This window comes from Prionailurus viverrinus, chromosome C1, assembly GCF_022837055.1.
Source record: "Prionailurus viverrinus isolate Anna chromosome C1, UM_Priviv_1.0, whole genome shotgun sequence".
Taxonomy (NCBI): Eukaryota; Metazoa; Chordata; class Mammalia; order Carnivora; family Felidae; genus Prionailurus; species Prionailurus viverrinus.
Genome location: NC_062568.1, coordinates 121,432,407 through 121,449,200, shown reverse-complemented (window position 1 = coordinate 121,449,200; position 16,794 = coordinate 121,432,407). Strand labels below are relative to the sequence as shown.

The window sequence follows — 16,794 nt, the reverse complement described above, 5'->3', positions numbered from 1 at the left end:
GAAAAACTCTCAACTAGACATTAAAAGATTGAAGCCTTGATTTTTCTGACACTGGACAAATATAGTATTGATTAAGCCACGAAGTTGTTTTTTATTAATGTTTATTTATTTTTTTTGAGAGAGACAGAGACAGAATGCGAGTGGGTTAGGGGCAGAGAGACAGAATCGGAAGCAGGCTCCAGGCTCTGAGCTGTCAGCATAGAGCCCGATGCGGGGCTCAATCTCACGAGCTGTGAGATCATGTCCTGAGCTGAAATCGGATGCTCAAACGACTGAGCCACCCAGACGCCCAAGGCCATGAAGTTTTTTAAGTTCCAGAGGCCATTCTAATTAGCAACTAAAGTGAGAACCATTTTTTTAAGGTTTTTTTTTTTTAATGTTTGTTTATTTTTGAGAGAGACAGAATGCAAACAGGGGAGGGGCAGAGAGAGAGAGAGGGAGACACAGAATCGGAAGCAGACTCCATGCTCTGAGCTGTCAGCACAGAACCCAACACGGGGCACGAAGTCAAGAACTGCAACATCATGACCCAAGCTAAAGTTGGACACTTAACCAACTGAGCCACCCAGGTGCCCCTAGAACCATTTGATAATATGTATGAAAATATAATGAAGCTGCAGAACCATTTTGCACTGTAAGGAGGTTTTATTTCATTTTTGTAACCATTGTTTATTACTGTGTGTTTGGTGTTGATAGATACTCTTCAAGGAAAAAATTCTATTGCCAAGTAAGTTGGGATATAGCATTAGACAAAGCTAAACAGGTTTCTTTTCTTTTTTTTTTTTTTTTAATGTTTATTTATTTTTGAGAGAGAGACAGAGCAGGAAAGGGGCAGAGAGAGAGGGAGACACAGAATCCGAAGCAGGCTCCAGACTCTGAGCTTTTAGCACAGAGCCTGACGTGGGGCTCGAACTCCAAACCGTGAGATCATGACCTGAGCCAAAGTTGGACACTCAACTGACTGAGCCACCCAGGTGCCCATAAACAGGTTTCTTGAGGACTTTCCAGAGTTGTTTTTTTCCTTAATGTTTATTTATTTTGAGAGAGAGAGAGGAGAGCATGAGTGGGAGAGGGGCAGAGAGAAAGGGAGAGCGAGTATCCCAAGCAGGCTCCACACCATCAGCACAGAGCTCAACTCGGGGCTAGGACACAAGAACGGCAAGATCATGTCCTGAGCTGAAATGAACAGTCAGACACTCAACCGACTTAGCCACCCAGATGCCCCTGACTTATTTAACTTCTGAATCTCAATTTTCACATCTGTAAAACGGCAATGAGTATTTTGATCTTGTTGGGCTATTGTGAGGTTTTAGATTAATATTTAACAGCCATTCAGGCATCCTGTAAAAACCTTTTTGTTAAATCAGTTATTAGTATATATCCATTTTTCAGGGAATTGAAGAAGTGGCACTTTCTGCTATTAATAACCAGACATTTCAGATTATTTTCAAAGTCTGTGTTCTAATAAATCATACCACAATATTTTCACATTTTAACATGTACATTACTCACCAAGCATAATAGTATGTATAGCGTAAGATGACTATAAGGCACTTGACTTTGAGTATTAAGTAATAAAAGTAAGTTTGCACAGATTTAACTTTAATCTTTTAAAGGTGAAATTACAATAGTTGGGAATGGAGATTAAAATTAAATATTTCCTTGGAAACCTTATTTGATATCCTGTCTAATAGAAGCTGTGATAAGTCTATACTTTACTAATATAAATGTAAAAATGAGAAGGTGAATCACCATATTTACCAGAGAAGTTCAACAGTAGCCTTCCTTGCCTATCAGGTTAATCTTTTTAATTCTTTCCAGGGCTTTTGCCAGCATTAGTCTTGAAAAGTGGTTCTCTTGATTTGTAGAATAATGCTTAATTTTTTAAAAATATACCTTTAATAGTTAATTTGACAATTTAAAGTTTACTAGTTTTTTGTGTTTTTTGTTCGTTTTTAATGTTTTGGGGTTTTTTTAAGTTTATTTTTTTGAGAGGGAGAGACAGGGCAAATGCAAGCATGGGAGGGTCTGAGAGAGGGAGAGAGAGAATCCCAAGCCGCCTCCACACTGTCAGCACAGGGCCCGGCCCGATGCAGGGCTCAAACTCCCGAAACTGTGAGATCATGACCTGAGCCGAAACAGAGTTGGATGCTTACTGAGCCACCCAGTCACCCCTAGAGTTTACTAGTTTTAAATTCACTTTGTTTTATATTTGTTAATTTTATGAACTTCTTAACTTCAATAATAAAAATATAACAGTAAATTATGGCGATATTTCATTGTTAAAAATATTTTAAAAATATTGCATAGTTTTAAAAGAGTAAGAGTTAATTGGCAGTTTATTTAAAGAATATTATAGCAGTTAAAAACTTGGGTTCTGGAGTCAGACAGATCTGGGTTAGAATCCTACCTGTTCTACTTTCTAGCTTTCAAGTTACCTAACTTCTTTAAGTCTCAGTTTCCTAATTTGTAAAATACTTATTTTATCACTTTGTTATATAATAATTATAAGAAGGTTTAACAGATAAGTAATGTTAAGGACTTAGCCTGATATCTGGTATTATATTTGCTATTACATTAGAATATTTTTAAAAAGAAATACAAATTTTAATTTTTAATGCATTTTCTTGCTTCATGGGATGTTGATTGCTTACACTGGTAGATGTAACTATGAAATAGCTGTTTCATCCTTTTTTCTTATGATGATTACTTAGCCCAGAATTTAGGTTTAGGGAAGATAGAATTTTGGGATTTTTTAATTTATCAAAGGGAGACCAAAAAAATGTTAAACCCAGGATATGTTAATGTGTTCCCTATTATAAATAAGTATAGTTTTATTTTAAAATTGTTTCAAGTGTATAAATACTTGGTTATATAAAATGGACTTTCTTTTTTTTATTAGTTGTGGAGAATATTTATAGGAATCGAGAACCTGTCAGACAAATGAAAGCTCTTTATTTTATCTCTCCAACATCAAAGGTGAGTATTTTGAATCTTTAAAAAGTATTTTCCTCATTTATCATTGACATCATTTTCTCATAGGCAATTCAAAGCAATAAAACATCCTTTATTAGAAAAATAGTGCCATAAACTAGTTTGCTTAGGAAAGTTTTTCTGTGTTAGAAAATTGTTTCATTTGCACTCTTAATGAGAATGTATAAATGAAAGAATTCTCCCCTCATATCTGAAAGCAGAATTTAATTGTATTAAAATGATGAAGTTTGAGTAGTTTGTTACTCATGCTATTCCTATGCAACCATATTTTTGGAGGATAGAAATGTACACAAAAGAAATAGTCTTGGATTAATCCTTTATCGTAGTTACTTCCTGTAGCATACATGTGTGTATATACACATATATGCATGCATATATATGTAAATATATCTTTTACGTCAAAGGAATTAGTTTATAATCTGTGATTGAATGCATATTAATGCCAAACTTTTAGAGCCAAGTAAATATAGATTCCTTTATTCTAATTTTTTTTTTAATGTTTATTTATTTTTGAGACACAGAGTGTGAGTGGGGAAGGGGCATAGAGAGAGGGAGACACAGGATCCAAAGCAGGCTCCAGGCTCTGGGATGTCAGCACAGAGCCCAACGCAGGGCTCAATTGTGCTACCCAGGTGCCATGTCAGATTCCTTTATTCTGTACAATATTTGAGAATGGATTTTCTAATACATTCTTTGGCTGTTACATTCATCCAGAATGTTAAATTGGCAATTGCAGTTTCATTTCTTCTGATTCTAGCAGACAGCAGGAAAAAAAACAGATATTCACTATTTAGTTTCTATATGCTGGCTGCTGGTGGGTTTTAATGACATTTTATATCTTAATGCTAATTCTTATCATTAATAGATTAATAGTAGGAAAGACTGTGTGTCCATTGAAAATGAGATTTCTAGGAAATTTTAATGATTTAGGTAAATGTTCATTTTTAATGTTAAGTGACAGAAGCAGGATACAGAATTGTATATTCAGTAAAGGAGCAAAGGACTCAGAGAAAGTAGTACCTGAATGTGACTCTTTTTTCTACTATAACCAACTCCAGTTTCTCTTTCTGTCCTGGATCAATTACCTATTGGGCCCCATAGCCCTATGGGTACCAGCGAGGGCTTGAGCTTATTGGATAGTAGTGGAGAAGCCTAGTGAGAGACTTCCTTCCTTAGTAGCTGGGTAAGCACCTTAGACACCAGCATGAGAGTGTTCCCAGCCGAAGTCATAAAATGACAGATTTCTGAAGAGTTTAGCTGTAAGAGATCTCTAAACCCCAGGGGAAAGGTCATTTGGTGAAAAAGCAAAGCCCTGGTGGTTTGTCTGCTTATATACCTACAGCCCAGAGAAGGAGAAATCTTTTTGCCTTCCCCTCTTGTAGAACTGCCTGTATTTAGGATTCTCCAGCAACAAACCTAAACCTTCAGTGAGTTAACAAAGGAAAGCATCAACACATCTAAGTGAGCCAAGCTGCCAGAAAGAGGAAGTTCAGTAAGAATGAAGAAAATACAAAATATATCTGCTTAGAGAGAAGGATGATGAACTGAACAGAAAAATGATAACACATAAGAAGAGTCTAGTACAGCATATAAAAAACTTCCTGAAGTTCAAAAGTGTGTGATTTCTCCGTTAAATGATTAATTGCATAAGAGGATAATCACTATTGAAATTTGAATTAATAGCCGAGTTAAAATGGAATATCTCAAAGCAAAAAAACCCAAAAAACAAAAAAAAACCAAAGTCATGGAAATCATGGGCGAAAGATAAGAGACTTGCTGGATTGATCTATGAGGTCTAACAGAAATAGTTCTAGAGTTCCAGGAGAAAAAGGAACAGATGGAGGAGAGATCATTACATTCTGTATTCCTCATTTTTGCTTTTAGATCATTGTATCTTTAAAACTACTAGCACTGAGGCATGCAAGAACTACCAGACTTTATTACCTGCCATTCCCCTCCTTGCTGTCATCTACCAACCTCTGGGTCTTTCATTATCCCTTAACAATTTTACTCCTAGCTCACTGTCACTCTCTTCAGCACTTTCCCAGTTACAGTCACAATGCTTTCATCATCCAGGTAGATAACATTTCCAGTATGCTTATTGGCTTTTCAGTTCCTTGATTTGTTATCTTCTAATGGTCTGTGTGGCTTCAGCTTCCCAGTCACTGGATCGTTCCTGGATCTTCTCATTGCCAAAACAGTACTCTGTTTATACATATTACCTTACTACTTCTTAGGTTTTTAGCTGTTACTGGCTAGACAACATAGCATTTTAAAAAAATCAGCTTATAAAGTAAACTTTGAGATAGTTAAGGTTTTGTTTTATTATCGAAAAAGAATAATCTTAGTTATTTCAAAAGCTAGCACATTTAAATTAGTATTTTGTTAAATGTGTATTAACATCTAACCTTTTTTAAGTCTGTAGAATGTTTTTTACGTGATTTTGCAAGTAAGTCTGAGAACAAATACAAAGCAGCATATATATACTTCACTGACTGTAAGTAGCTTTGTAAAAGTATTGCTTCTTTGTTTAAAATCCTATTAATTATAAAGTATTTCTTACAGTACTATTATAATATTAAGACTTTCTATGTATTGCTTGTTCTAATTAGATTAGAAAAAATCTAAAAATATAAGATCATATCTGTCCTAATTCATATTAAAGTGATAGAAAATTAAATTCTGAACCAGTCATTTTTGCTGGTATACAATGGTGGGGGGTTGGTAGTGAGAGCTGTATCTCAAATTTTATGCTGATGAAGGAGGAATTCTTTTTTAAATCTAAGTTTTAATTGGGGATTTGATTATGTAATCAAAAATAAGACCCTTTGGGAGGGTACTGGAGAAATTGCCATCTGTTTGGCAAATATTAATGGAGAGAATCTGTCACATTTCTCTTGCAATGCCATATGTTCAGATAGAAAGCAGCTAAACAAAAGCATCACAGAGAAGTCCAGACACACATATAATTCTGCTTTATGTTATATCTTACATAATTATTTTGCAAAATAAAAATGCTGTTCATCTAAGTGTAGTCTTAGTCTGTGCTATTAGAAATTCATTTTAAGCAGTATATTGTTTTTCCTATAAGTTATTATTTATCTCATGCCTAGTAATAGTTTCCATTTTAAATATGTCATGCCATAAGTATTTGTGTTTTAAATAACTGTATTACACAGAAATTCATGTTTATAGAAGTTATAAAATTTAATGAATGTGAAGCCTCTTTTAACTTAAGGAATCTTGAGGCTAAAGAACATCATGTTAAAAGACACTAGGACCCAATGGTTGATGCTCCAACCTAGATTTAATAGAGATATAGACAGGTAAAGGGAGGGTGGAGAGAACAGGCTCTGGATTAGTCTCAGGATTTCCTGACATTAGAGAAGGTCTTGAGATACAAGGAAAAACTAACAATTTGTGTGGGATGGTTGCACTTAGTGCCACATTTAGAAAAGCAGTATAAATTCCTAAGAAATTCTGAAAGTCCTATCAAAGTTTATTAAGCCATGAGTTTGGATCTGATTTTCCTTCCTAACAATTTTAGTTTGCTGTGTAAGCAGCTCTCTAAGGAAATAATCATAAGTTATGGTGCCTATGAATGGGGAAAATGGAATTTCTGTTACAGCCCTGTTGGCTAGAATACATTTGCTCTGTAAAGTGAAGAAAAATATTTACATATTGTCTCTGTCCTCATAGTAAATTGCTTTGTGAAAGTCACTAATTATATGTAAAAAATAAATATTCTTGCATGTTAAAATGATTTATTCCAAAGAATAAAAATTTAGATGGAGTTATATGCTTTGATTTTTCCCCCCCTCTCAGTTTGCCCTGATAGTCTCTTTAACAAAATTAAGAGTTCTTGCTCCAAATCAATAAGAAGATGTAAAGAAATAAATATTTCCTTCATTCCACTTGAATCTCAGGTACTTTCTTGTTTTACTTTTAATTTTAGTTCATAATGGATTTAAAATTTTGGTTTTATGAGCTTACTTATTGTTAATAAGGTATATCTTAAAGATGTTTTATATGTTATGTATTTGGTGAATTTTGAATGATCCACAAATAAACATTTCTCATGCTGAAGGAAAGGAGAGGAGCATAAATTGGAACAGAACATTATGAAAGTGGAGCTTAAATTTCACAGCTGCCACTAAGTGCTGTGTATGTCAGGTTTTACAGAACTATTAGATTATGAAATGAAAAGATTTTGAACACAATGTTAGATGACTCAAATAACCTTTAGCTTCTGTAACCATTTGTGATGTTAAAACAAATGTTCTTCAACAAATTTTTTCTATAACATAGATTGCATTAATTTATAAAATGAAGTGTTTTAAAAATTCATTTTGACTTTGGAATAGTTATGATCCTTCAATTAATAATAATGATGGTGATAGGAAACACCTATGTAGTATTCTCCATGTGCCAGACACTTTCCTAAATATTTTCCATAAATATATTCATGTAATCCTCATGATAGTCCTATGAATGGATGGTAATTCTGTCTTCATTTTAAAGATGGGGAAATTAAAGAAGTTAAGTAACTTGCCCCAGATCACACAGCTAGTGCATTGCTCAACTTTGTTGTGCTCTGTTCTCTGTGTTTGGATTCTAGCGTTTCATAGAATTCTAATAGTTTACTGTTGTTTGGAACTATAAGGTCAATATTTTAAGAGAAATAAGGGTCCTAGAAGAGGAATTTTTCTTTTTCTTTTCTTTTTAAATGTATGTTTATTTTTGAGAGAGAGAGAGTGCAGGGGAGGGGCAGAGAGAGAGGGAGACAGAGGATCCTAAACGGGGTTCTCCCAGCCTCGACCTCACAAACCATGAGGTCATGACCTGAGCTGAAGTGGTCGCTTAACTGACTGAGCCACCCAGGCACCCCAAGAGATTTTTCTTTTAAGCTATTGCTATTTTGGGCAAAGAAAGATTATAATCCAAATTGTAAAATTTTAAGATATCTGTTTAATGTTACACTATTGCCAAAGGTTAACTTTAGGCCTGTTCCTTTTAATGTGATATGTAAGTTTAAAATAGGGTGAAATGGGCTTTCTAAATGATGTGGGATATGAATAGTAGTGTGATAAATATTATAAACGGATCCAGAGCATCTGCTGTACAGATGGTAAATATAGTTTTAGCCTCAAAATTCATCAAAATTCTGCAGTTGCTCTATTTGAAGGAGAGATTTGTGTAGCTCTCTGACCAATTTGATTGGTGATGAGAATAACTTGTTTTTGTCTATATAGAGAAATCTCATGAGAATCTTCTTACTGTGTCTTTGCAGAATGTGATTATTTAAGGTCCTGTCTGGTTTGTTTTTCCCCTAAGAAGTTTTTGCTTTTATTTCCTTGATAAGCATCTGAGAGTTTACTAAGTAACTATAACTGTTACAGAGAAATTACAGTGAAAATGTTTTCAACTTTGTTTGCAAGTGAAGATATAAAGGAAATACTACTAAGTGCTTTGAGCTAAGAGCAAAGGCCTATGTGAACATTTATCAAGGTCTTGTGCAGTGGATACTGTCTGCCAGATGCAAAGTCAGATAGGATAGTGCTCCAAAGAAGACAAGTTGGATGGACATTAAACACATTTAGAGGTTGCATGGAGAGGAAGGAGGTTGATTCACTCCTGAACTTATGAGTCCAAGAGATTAAAGAAACCTCTTGCTTTACTTCTTACAGGATTTAAGATAATTAGTGCTATCACATATACATTAAGGCAATTAGAGGGAAAGCATTTAAGAATGTAGGGAAATTTGATTACAGTGGATCTTACAGAGTACAAAGAGTCTGGTGTAGTTAGTAGGAAGGTGTTTAGGTAGAAATAGAGCTAAGCCAGTTGTAGATTAGCAAAAAAAGTAGATGAAAGTGGCAGGGGTGGGAGGAGTCTTTATTTAAGGAGCTGATTGTGGGTCATAAAGTTGAAGAAAATATTTGGTAATGGTCTGAAGGAACATGTTTGGTGGTAATGGAAAGTGGAGAGGAAGAGGAGGAGGGAAATGGAAGAATGGAAGAAATGTGAGAGTAGAATGAAAATAAGCTCTAATATTCTCTTTGGTTCATTGGAGTATTAGCTTAGGTTAAACTGTTGTGATAACTCCCTAAATCTCAGTTCATTACTGTAGCCAAGTTTATTTCTCATATTTTTGTCCATTGTGGTTTGTCTGGGGCTTTGCTGTATATTCTCTTCATTCCGGAACTGAGGCTGAAGGACTAGCCCTTGTCTGGGACATAGCAGAAGGAAAAGAGAAATGTTGGAGACACACAATGGCTTTTAAAGCTTTTGTGGGGAGTAGCACGTGTCACTTCTACTCATGTTCAAATACCCATAGCCAAGGCTGACTTTAGTGAGTGGGAAGTATACTCTTATAGGGAGAGGCCCTTAGGGAGGGGCAGTAAGTATTTTTGAACAGATAATATTATCTACTGTAGTGTAATAGTGTACTAAGAGAAGTGCTTGTTGGCAGTTAATAGCCAAGATTTTGAGCAACACAGACATAAGTGGATTAGCTATGGCTAAATCTGAATCCATGTGCAGCCTGCTGCTGTTGGTTATGTTCAGAGAAATGAATGTACAATGAAAGGAAACTTTTCATAAGCAGGTTTATTCATAATGCAATAGTTTAGCATGTAATGTTTATTACATACTTACTTTTACACTCAATACATCATCCTAGGCTAAGAGAGATTGTTATCATTGTTTAAAAAAAATAAAAATTGGTTTAATGAAGAACTAACTCCCAACCCTAGTAAAAGAGCTTCTTCTTTTGTATTTATTTTTTAAAAGTTTATTTATTTAGAGAGAGAGACTGCATGAGTATGAGTGGGGGTGGGGCAGAGAGAGAGGGAGAGAGAGAATCCCAAGTAGCCTCTACACCATCAGCACAGAGCTGATACCACTATCAGTGCGATCGTGACCTGAGCTGAAACCAAGAGGCGCTAAACCGACTGAGCCACCCAGGTGCCTCACTTTTGTACTCTTCAAATAACATAATAATAGTAAATTTCTAATGCAGTTCTTTTTTTAAATATTTAATTTTGAGGGAGAGAGAGCCACACATACACAAGCGGGGGAGGGGCAAAGAGAAGGGGAGAGAGACTCCCAAGCAGGCTCTATACCATCAGCACAGAGCCTGACACAGGACTCGAACCCATGAATGGAGAGATCATGACCTGACCTGAGATCAAAAGTCAGTTGCTTAACCGACTGCGCCACCCAGGCACCCCTCTAATCTAGTTCTTTGCACATAAGTAAATGTTTTTGTTAGTTGAAAAAATGTGTCTTTGAGGTTTCAGTGTGGTCTATGATTAGACCAATTACTATGTCTGGCACAATACTGTGTCTTTTTGGGAAACATATCTCTATTGTAAGGACATGAAGAATATAAACCAAAGAATTGAAGATACATATCAACTATGGAAAATTTCTAGGTTATTCTCTAACAGATTAAGATTTTTAATGTATGTCAAATATATAGACCAACTTTGGCTTTGTTGTATTTCTTTGTGTCAGGTATTAGATTTTTAGTTTAGTTTGACTACCTCAAATTCCTTCATCTCTTGCACAGGTAGTAAGAGACAAATAGTACAGTATGAAACAAGAAATGAAGGAGAGAGGTAGACTAAGCAGGAAAGGAGAGTGGGAAAAGAAATAAAGGATGAAATCAAGATGACTGAGAGAAAATGAGATTTGATTAAGGTAAAGACACAGTGGTCTCAGGAAACAGCATGGTTAAGCAAGTAATTTTTTTATTGTCCCAAATAATAGCCACATTTTTCTGTGTGTGTGTGTGTGTGTGTGTGTGTGTGTGTGTGTGTGTGTTAAACCAAATCACCAATTGACACAGTATGACCTTATTTTTTTTTGGGGGGGGCCTAACTTAGGTTTATACTCTTGATGTACCGGATGCATTCTATTACTGTTACAGTCCAGACCCTAGTAATGCAAATGGAAAAGATGCCGTTATGGAAGCAATGGCTGAGCAGATAGTTACAGTATGTGCTACCCTGGATGAAAACCCTGGAGTAAGATATAAAAGGTAGAACACTCAATACTGTCTGTATATGTTATGCTTTCTATTTGATCTCCAAAATAGAGGTAAGTAATATCTCTGTGCTAAAGTGTATTGGTTTGCAGGGTTTACTTTGCAAACTCCATGTAAAATTATGCTGTTCAAATAGCAGATTTAAAGTTTAAGGTTGAAATTTCCAAGCAACTAATTGCCCCCTGTTACTAAATTTCAGAGCTTAAATTTGGTATAATTTGCAAGCACTTTTTATTTATTTTTTTTTAATTTTTTTTTTCAACGTTTATTTATTTTTGGGACAGAGAGAGACAGAGCATGAATGGGGAAGGGGCAGAGAGAGAGGGAGACACAGAATCGGAAACAGGCTCCAGGCTCCGAGCCATCAGCCCAGAGCCCGACGCGGGGCTCGAACTCTCAGACCGCAAGATCGTGACCTGGCTGAAGTCGGGTGCTCAACCGACTGCGCCACCCAGGCGCCCCTGCAAGCACTTTTTAAAAAATGTTTATTTTGAGAGAGAGCACGTCAGTGGGGAGGAGGTAGAGAAAGAGGAGAGAGAGAATCCCAAGCAGGTTCCACACTGTCAGTGCAGAGCCCAATATGGGGTTCAAACTCATGAACCCTGAGATCATGACCTGAGCTGAGATCAAGAGTTGGACACTTAACATACTGAGCCACCCAGGTGCCCCTCAAATAAAAAAATACATTAATTAATTAATTAATTAGTTATTTTAAAAATTTACATCCAAATTAGTTAGCATATAGTACAACAATGATTTCAGGAGTAGATTCCTCACTGCCCCTTACCCATTTAACCCATCCCTCCACCCACAACCCCTCCAATAACCCTCTGTTTGTTCTCCATATTTATGAGTCTCTTCTGTTTTGTCCCCCTCCCTGTTTTTATATTATTTTTGTTTCCCTTCATTTACGTTCATCTGTTTTGTGTCTTAAAGTCCTCATATGAGTGAAGTCATATGATTTTTGTCTTTCTCTAATTTCACTTGGCATAATACCCTCCAGTTCTATCCACATAGTTGCAAATGGCAAGGTTTCATTCTTTCTGATTGCTGAGTAATACTCCATTGTATATATATACCACATCTTCTTTATCCATTCATCCATCGATGGACATTTGTGGTCTTTCCGTACTTTGGCTATTGTTGATAGTGCTGCTATAAACATGGAGGTGCATGTGTCCCTTTGAAACAGCACACCTGTATTCCTTGGATAAACGCCTAGTAGTGCAATTGCTGGGTTGTAGGGCAGCTCCATTTTTAGTTTTTTGAGGAACCTCCATACTGTTTTCCAGAGTGGCTGCACCAGCTTGCATTCCCACCAACAATACAAAAGAGATCCTCTTTCTCCACATCCTTGCCAACATCTGTTGTTGCCTGAGTTGTTAATGTTAGCCATTCTGACAGATGTAAGGTGGTATCTCATTGTGGTTTGTTTGTTTTTTTTAATTTTTAATGTTTATTTATTTTTGAGAGATAGAGATACAGAGTGTGAGCAGGGAAGGGACAGAGAGAGAGACATACACAGAATCTGAAGCAGGCCCCAGGCTCTGAGCTGTCAGCACAGAGCCTGACATGGGGCTCGAACTCAGGAGCGGTGAGATCATGACCTGAGCTGAAGTCAGACACCCAACCGACTGAGCCACCCAGACACCCCTCATTGTGGTTTTGATTTGTATTTCCCTGATGATGAGTGATGTTGAGCATTTTTTCATGTGTCGGTTGGACATCTGGATGTCTTCTTTGGAGAAGTGTCTATTCATGTCTTTTGCCCATTTCTTCACTGGATTATTTGTTTTTTGGGTGTTGAGTTTGACAAATTCTTTATAGATTTTGGATACTAACCCTTTATCTGGTATGTCATTTGCAAATACCTTCTCCCATTCTGTTGGTTGCCTTTTAGTTTTGCTGATTGTTTCCTTTGCTGTGCAGAAGCTTTTTATTTTGATGAGGTCCCAGTAGTTCATTTTTGCTTTTGCTTCCCTTGCCTTTGGAGACTTGTTGAGTAAGAAGTTGCTGTGGCCAAGATCAGAGAGGTTTTTGCCTGCGTTCTCCTCTAGGATTTTGATGGCTTCCTGTCTTACATTTAGGTCTTTCATCCATTTTGAATTTATTTTTGTGTATGGTGTAAGAAAAGTAGTCCAGGTTCATTCTTCTGCATGTCACTGTCCAGTTTTCCCAGCACCACTTGCTGAAGAGAGTGTCTTTATTCCATTGGATATTCTTTCCTGCTTGGTCAAAGATTAGGTGGCCATACGTTTGTGGGTACATTTCTGGGTTCTCTATTCTATTTCATTGATCTGAGTGTTATTTTTTAATGTTTATTTACTTCGAGAGAGAGCATGTGTGAATGAGCGGGGGAGGGGCAGAGAGAGAGGGAGAGAATTCCAAGCAGGCTCCCTGCTTGTCAGAGCAGGGCTCAAACTCAAGAATAGCAAGATCATGACCTGCGCAGAAATCAAGAGTCAGATATTCCACCCTGAGCCAGCCAGCTGCCCCCCAGTGGCCATTTTAAATAGATTTTCTGTTGTTTTTTCTTAAAGAGCTAAAGTTTGACTTTAATACCGTGTACCTTTATTTATTTGCTTCTTTTTAAAAATAAGATTTACTGTGAGGCACCTGGGTGGCTCAGTCGTTAAGCATCTGGCTTTGGCTCAGGTCATGATCTAACAGTTCACAAGTTTGAGCCCCACATCAGGCTCTTATGCTGACAGCTCAGAGCCTGCAGCCTGCTTTGGATTCTGTGTCTCCCTATCACTCTCTACCCCTCTCCTGCTCGTGCTCTCTCTCAAAAAAAATTAACATTAAAAATATTTTTTTAATAAATAATAACAAAATAAAAATTTACTGTAAAGTGCATAAATGATACATATATTGCTTGATAAATCATTCCAAAGTGAACATATCCCTCTAAACCTACCAAGGTCAAGAAATAGAACATAAACAGCATCTCAGAGGTTCTGCTCATGTTCCTTCTTGATCACTACCCCCTTTTTTCTCCCCAAAGGTTACTACTATCCTGACTTTTAATATGTATTTTAGTTCTGCCTGGTGTTGAACTTGGTAAAAATGGAATCATATGAAATTTTTGTTTCTGCCTTCTTTGTTCAACATTATGTTTTGAGAGTCATCCATATTGTTTTATGTAATCTCTGCTAATTACTAGCTGTGTAACCCTTCTGCCCTCAGTTTCCTTATCTATGAAATGGGAATGATAGTACCCACCTTATTAAGTTGTTGTTAGAACTCTGTAAAGCATTTGGGATAGTACATGACACTAGTAAAATGGTAGTAGTAAATATACTATGGTATTACTAGTAAGTATTATCACTCATTTCTTTTTTAAAAGTTTCTTTAATTTAAACATTTGCATGTGTCATGTTTGTTGGCTGAGCTGTTTAATTTCAAATTCATGTACTTTATATTTAAGTTACATTAAAATCCTACTTGTAGTTTCTCAAAGCATTCCTTTATGTCTTACGGACTGTTAAAGTGTAATTCTGACATAAAATTACTTCCTTTTGAAAATACTCTAAAGCTAAACATGTAATAAATTTTTCTTTATAGTTGCTATTTTATTTTTAAGGTATAAAACCTAAAGAGTCTTTCACTCTTGGAAGCCGTCACAGTGAGATTTTTGAGATTGGTGTGCTAATTGAGGAGCCTTTCACAGAAGTTTTCCCTGTAGATTTAGAAGTTATGCTAATGCCACTGGTCATGAAGTTGTAATTTAAATTATGATTTTATCATTTTAGAAGACTGATATACAAGACTTTATGCAAAAGATTATACTGGAAAGCTAATTAGATGTTAGCACATTGGGAAATCTCACACTGCTAGTAGGAAGGATAATTGGTCAACTCATTTGGAGAGTAACATGCTAGTATCGAGAAAAGTAAAAATGTTCTTCATGATTCAGCAATTATACTTTTAGATGTAGAAAAACATACATGGAGATATATTTACAAAGATATTTGTTTCACTTTTGTTTGAAATAGTATAAAATTGAGAATGATTTAAATGTCCATCTTTAAGGGGAGGCTGGGTGGGTATCTGACTTCAGTTTAGGTCATGATTTCACAGCCCATGAGTTTGAGCCCTGCGTTGAGCTCTGTGCTGACAGCTCAGAGCCTGGGCTCAGCTTCAGATTCTGTGTCTCCCTCTCTCTCTGCCCCTCCCCCCACTCATGCTCTGTCTCTGAAAAATGAATAAACCTTAAAAAAAAATTTTTTTTAAAGTCCGTCTTTAAGGGGATGAATACATAGAATCCAATATAATTATATGATGGAAAATTGTGTAAAACTAAAGTGAGTAAGTTTGATATGTGTATGTCAACATAGATATCAAACATATATAACATATACTGTTAAACATATATAAAATAGTAAACATATATAACAGCATTGACAGGAAGAATACACACCAAATTCATGACAGTGGTTGCTATTGGAAGTGGATAGAGGTAGAGGAGAAGATTAGGAATTGGGAAGGAAATAAAGGGACCTGCAGTTTTATTTATAATATATTATTTTCTTTAAGAAAATTTGAAGCACATATGATAAGGTTTACATTTGTAAAATCCAGACAAATTGGTATAATATTATATTTGATGTATTATTTGAACTTTTCTGTGTTTATAAAGTCTTTTAAATTAATAAATTATTGCATGGTTTAATTTTAGAATTCAGCTTTATGTTACTATAACATGTGTTTTGAAAGAAGGATAATTGTTTGAACATTTTTTCCACTTATAGTAAACCTCTAGATAATGCCAGTAAGCTTGCCCAGCTTGTTGAAAAAAAACTTGAAAACTACTACAAGATTGATGAAAAGAGCCTAATAAAGGTAATGTGTAAAAGGCAAATAGTGGTTATGAACAAAGTCTGTCTTATTTCTTCATAAACCAAAAAAATTGTTCATTTCCAGCATTGATTTGGGAATCATTGATATAGATCCCCAGTATTGATTTAAGAATAATTAATATAGATGGTAGAGGGAACCTTAGTAATGTTGTGGTTTAGTGGGGAAGATAAGAGTTTTGAAGTAAGGACTGTGTCCAGCTCCTGGTTCTGCCATTTTTAATTCATAGATATGTTAGTTTGGACAAATAATGTAACTTCTCTGTGCTTAAGTTTTTTAAACTGTAAAATGGGGATAATAAGGATACCTATTTTATAAAGTAGAGGGTTAAATGAGTTGTTACTTTTAAAGTTCTTACAATGATGCCTGCTGAGTAAACATTTAATAGTTATTCTTATCTTACTGCTAGCTCTGTGACTTTATACAAATTATTTACTCTGAGTTGTATTTTCATCTATAAAATGGATGCGATAAACATATAGCTTGCTTGGTTGGCATGAAGATAGGTGAATTAACATGTTCAGCACATATAGGAGTTTAATAAATGGCAGCTGTTATTATCTTATGAAGACAGTATAAAGTAATCAGACTGAGGTTGAGTCCTGGAGAATAGCAGCATTTAGGCTTGCGTTGGAAAATGAAGAGTCTGAGGAAACTGAAGGAGGTGGGGCCAGGGGGCTTGGAAGCCATATTAAATGAGCAGAAGAAACTGTTGACAGTTTAGAAGAGGAGATGGGCAAGGGAAACCACTGATACAGTGTTCTTTAATAAGTGAAATGAAAAAAATAATACATAGAATGTGTGGGAACATAGGCAGTGGATTAATCTTCTAACTGGAGTCTTGGAAGGCATCCCAGAGGAGGAGGCTCTTGAACTTAAAGAATGAGTACAAC

The 16,794-nt window shown here is 35.8% G+C and overlaps 1 protein-coding gene across 3 annotated transcripts in view; it reads left to right on the top strand.

Moving 5' to 3' along the window:
- STXBP3 (syntaxin binding protein 3) overlaps positions 1 to 16,794 on the top strand; it is a 54,349-nt gene that overhangs the window by 15,543 nt on the left and 22,012 nt on the right. For all 3 annotated transcript variants that reach the window (XR_007154794.1, XM_047871031.1, XM_047871032.1), the window contains 5 exons: positions 2,903 to 2,979; positions 5,413 to 5,491; positions 6,820 to 6,920; positions 10,884 to 11,038; positions 15,796 to 15,886. Coding sequence is in view for 2 of the 3 variants with exons in the window: in XM_047871031.1 (XP_047726987.1) it covers positions 2,903 to 2,979; positions 5,413 to 5,491; positions 6,820 to 6,920; positions 10,884 to 11,038; positions 15,796 to 15,886 (503 nt within the window). In the remaining variant the exon portion in view is untranslated. The remainder of the gene's footprint in view (positions 1 to 2,902; positions 2,980 to 5,412; positions 5,492 to 6,819; positions 6,921 to 10,883; positions 11,039 to 15,795; positions 15,887 to 16,794) is intronic.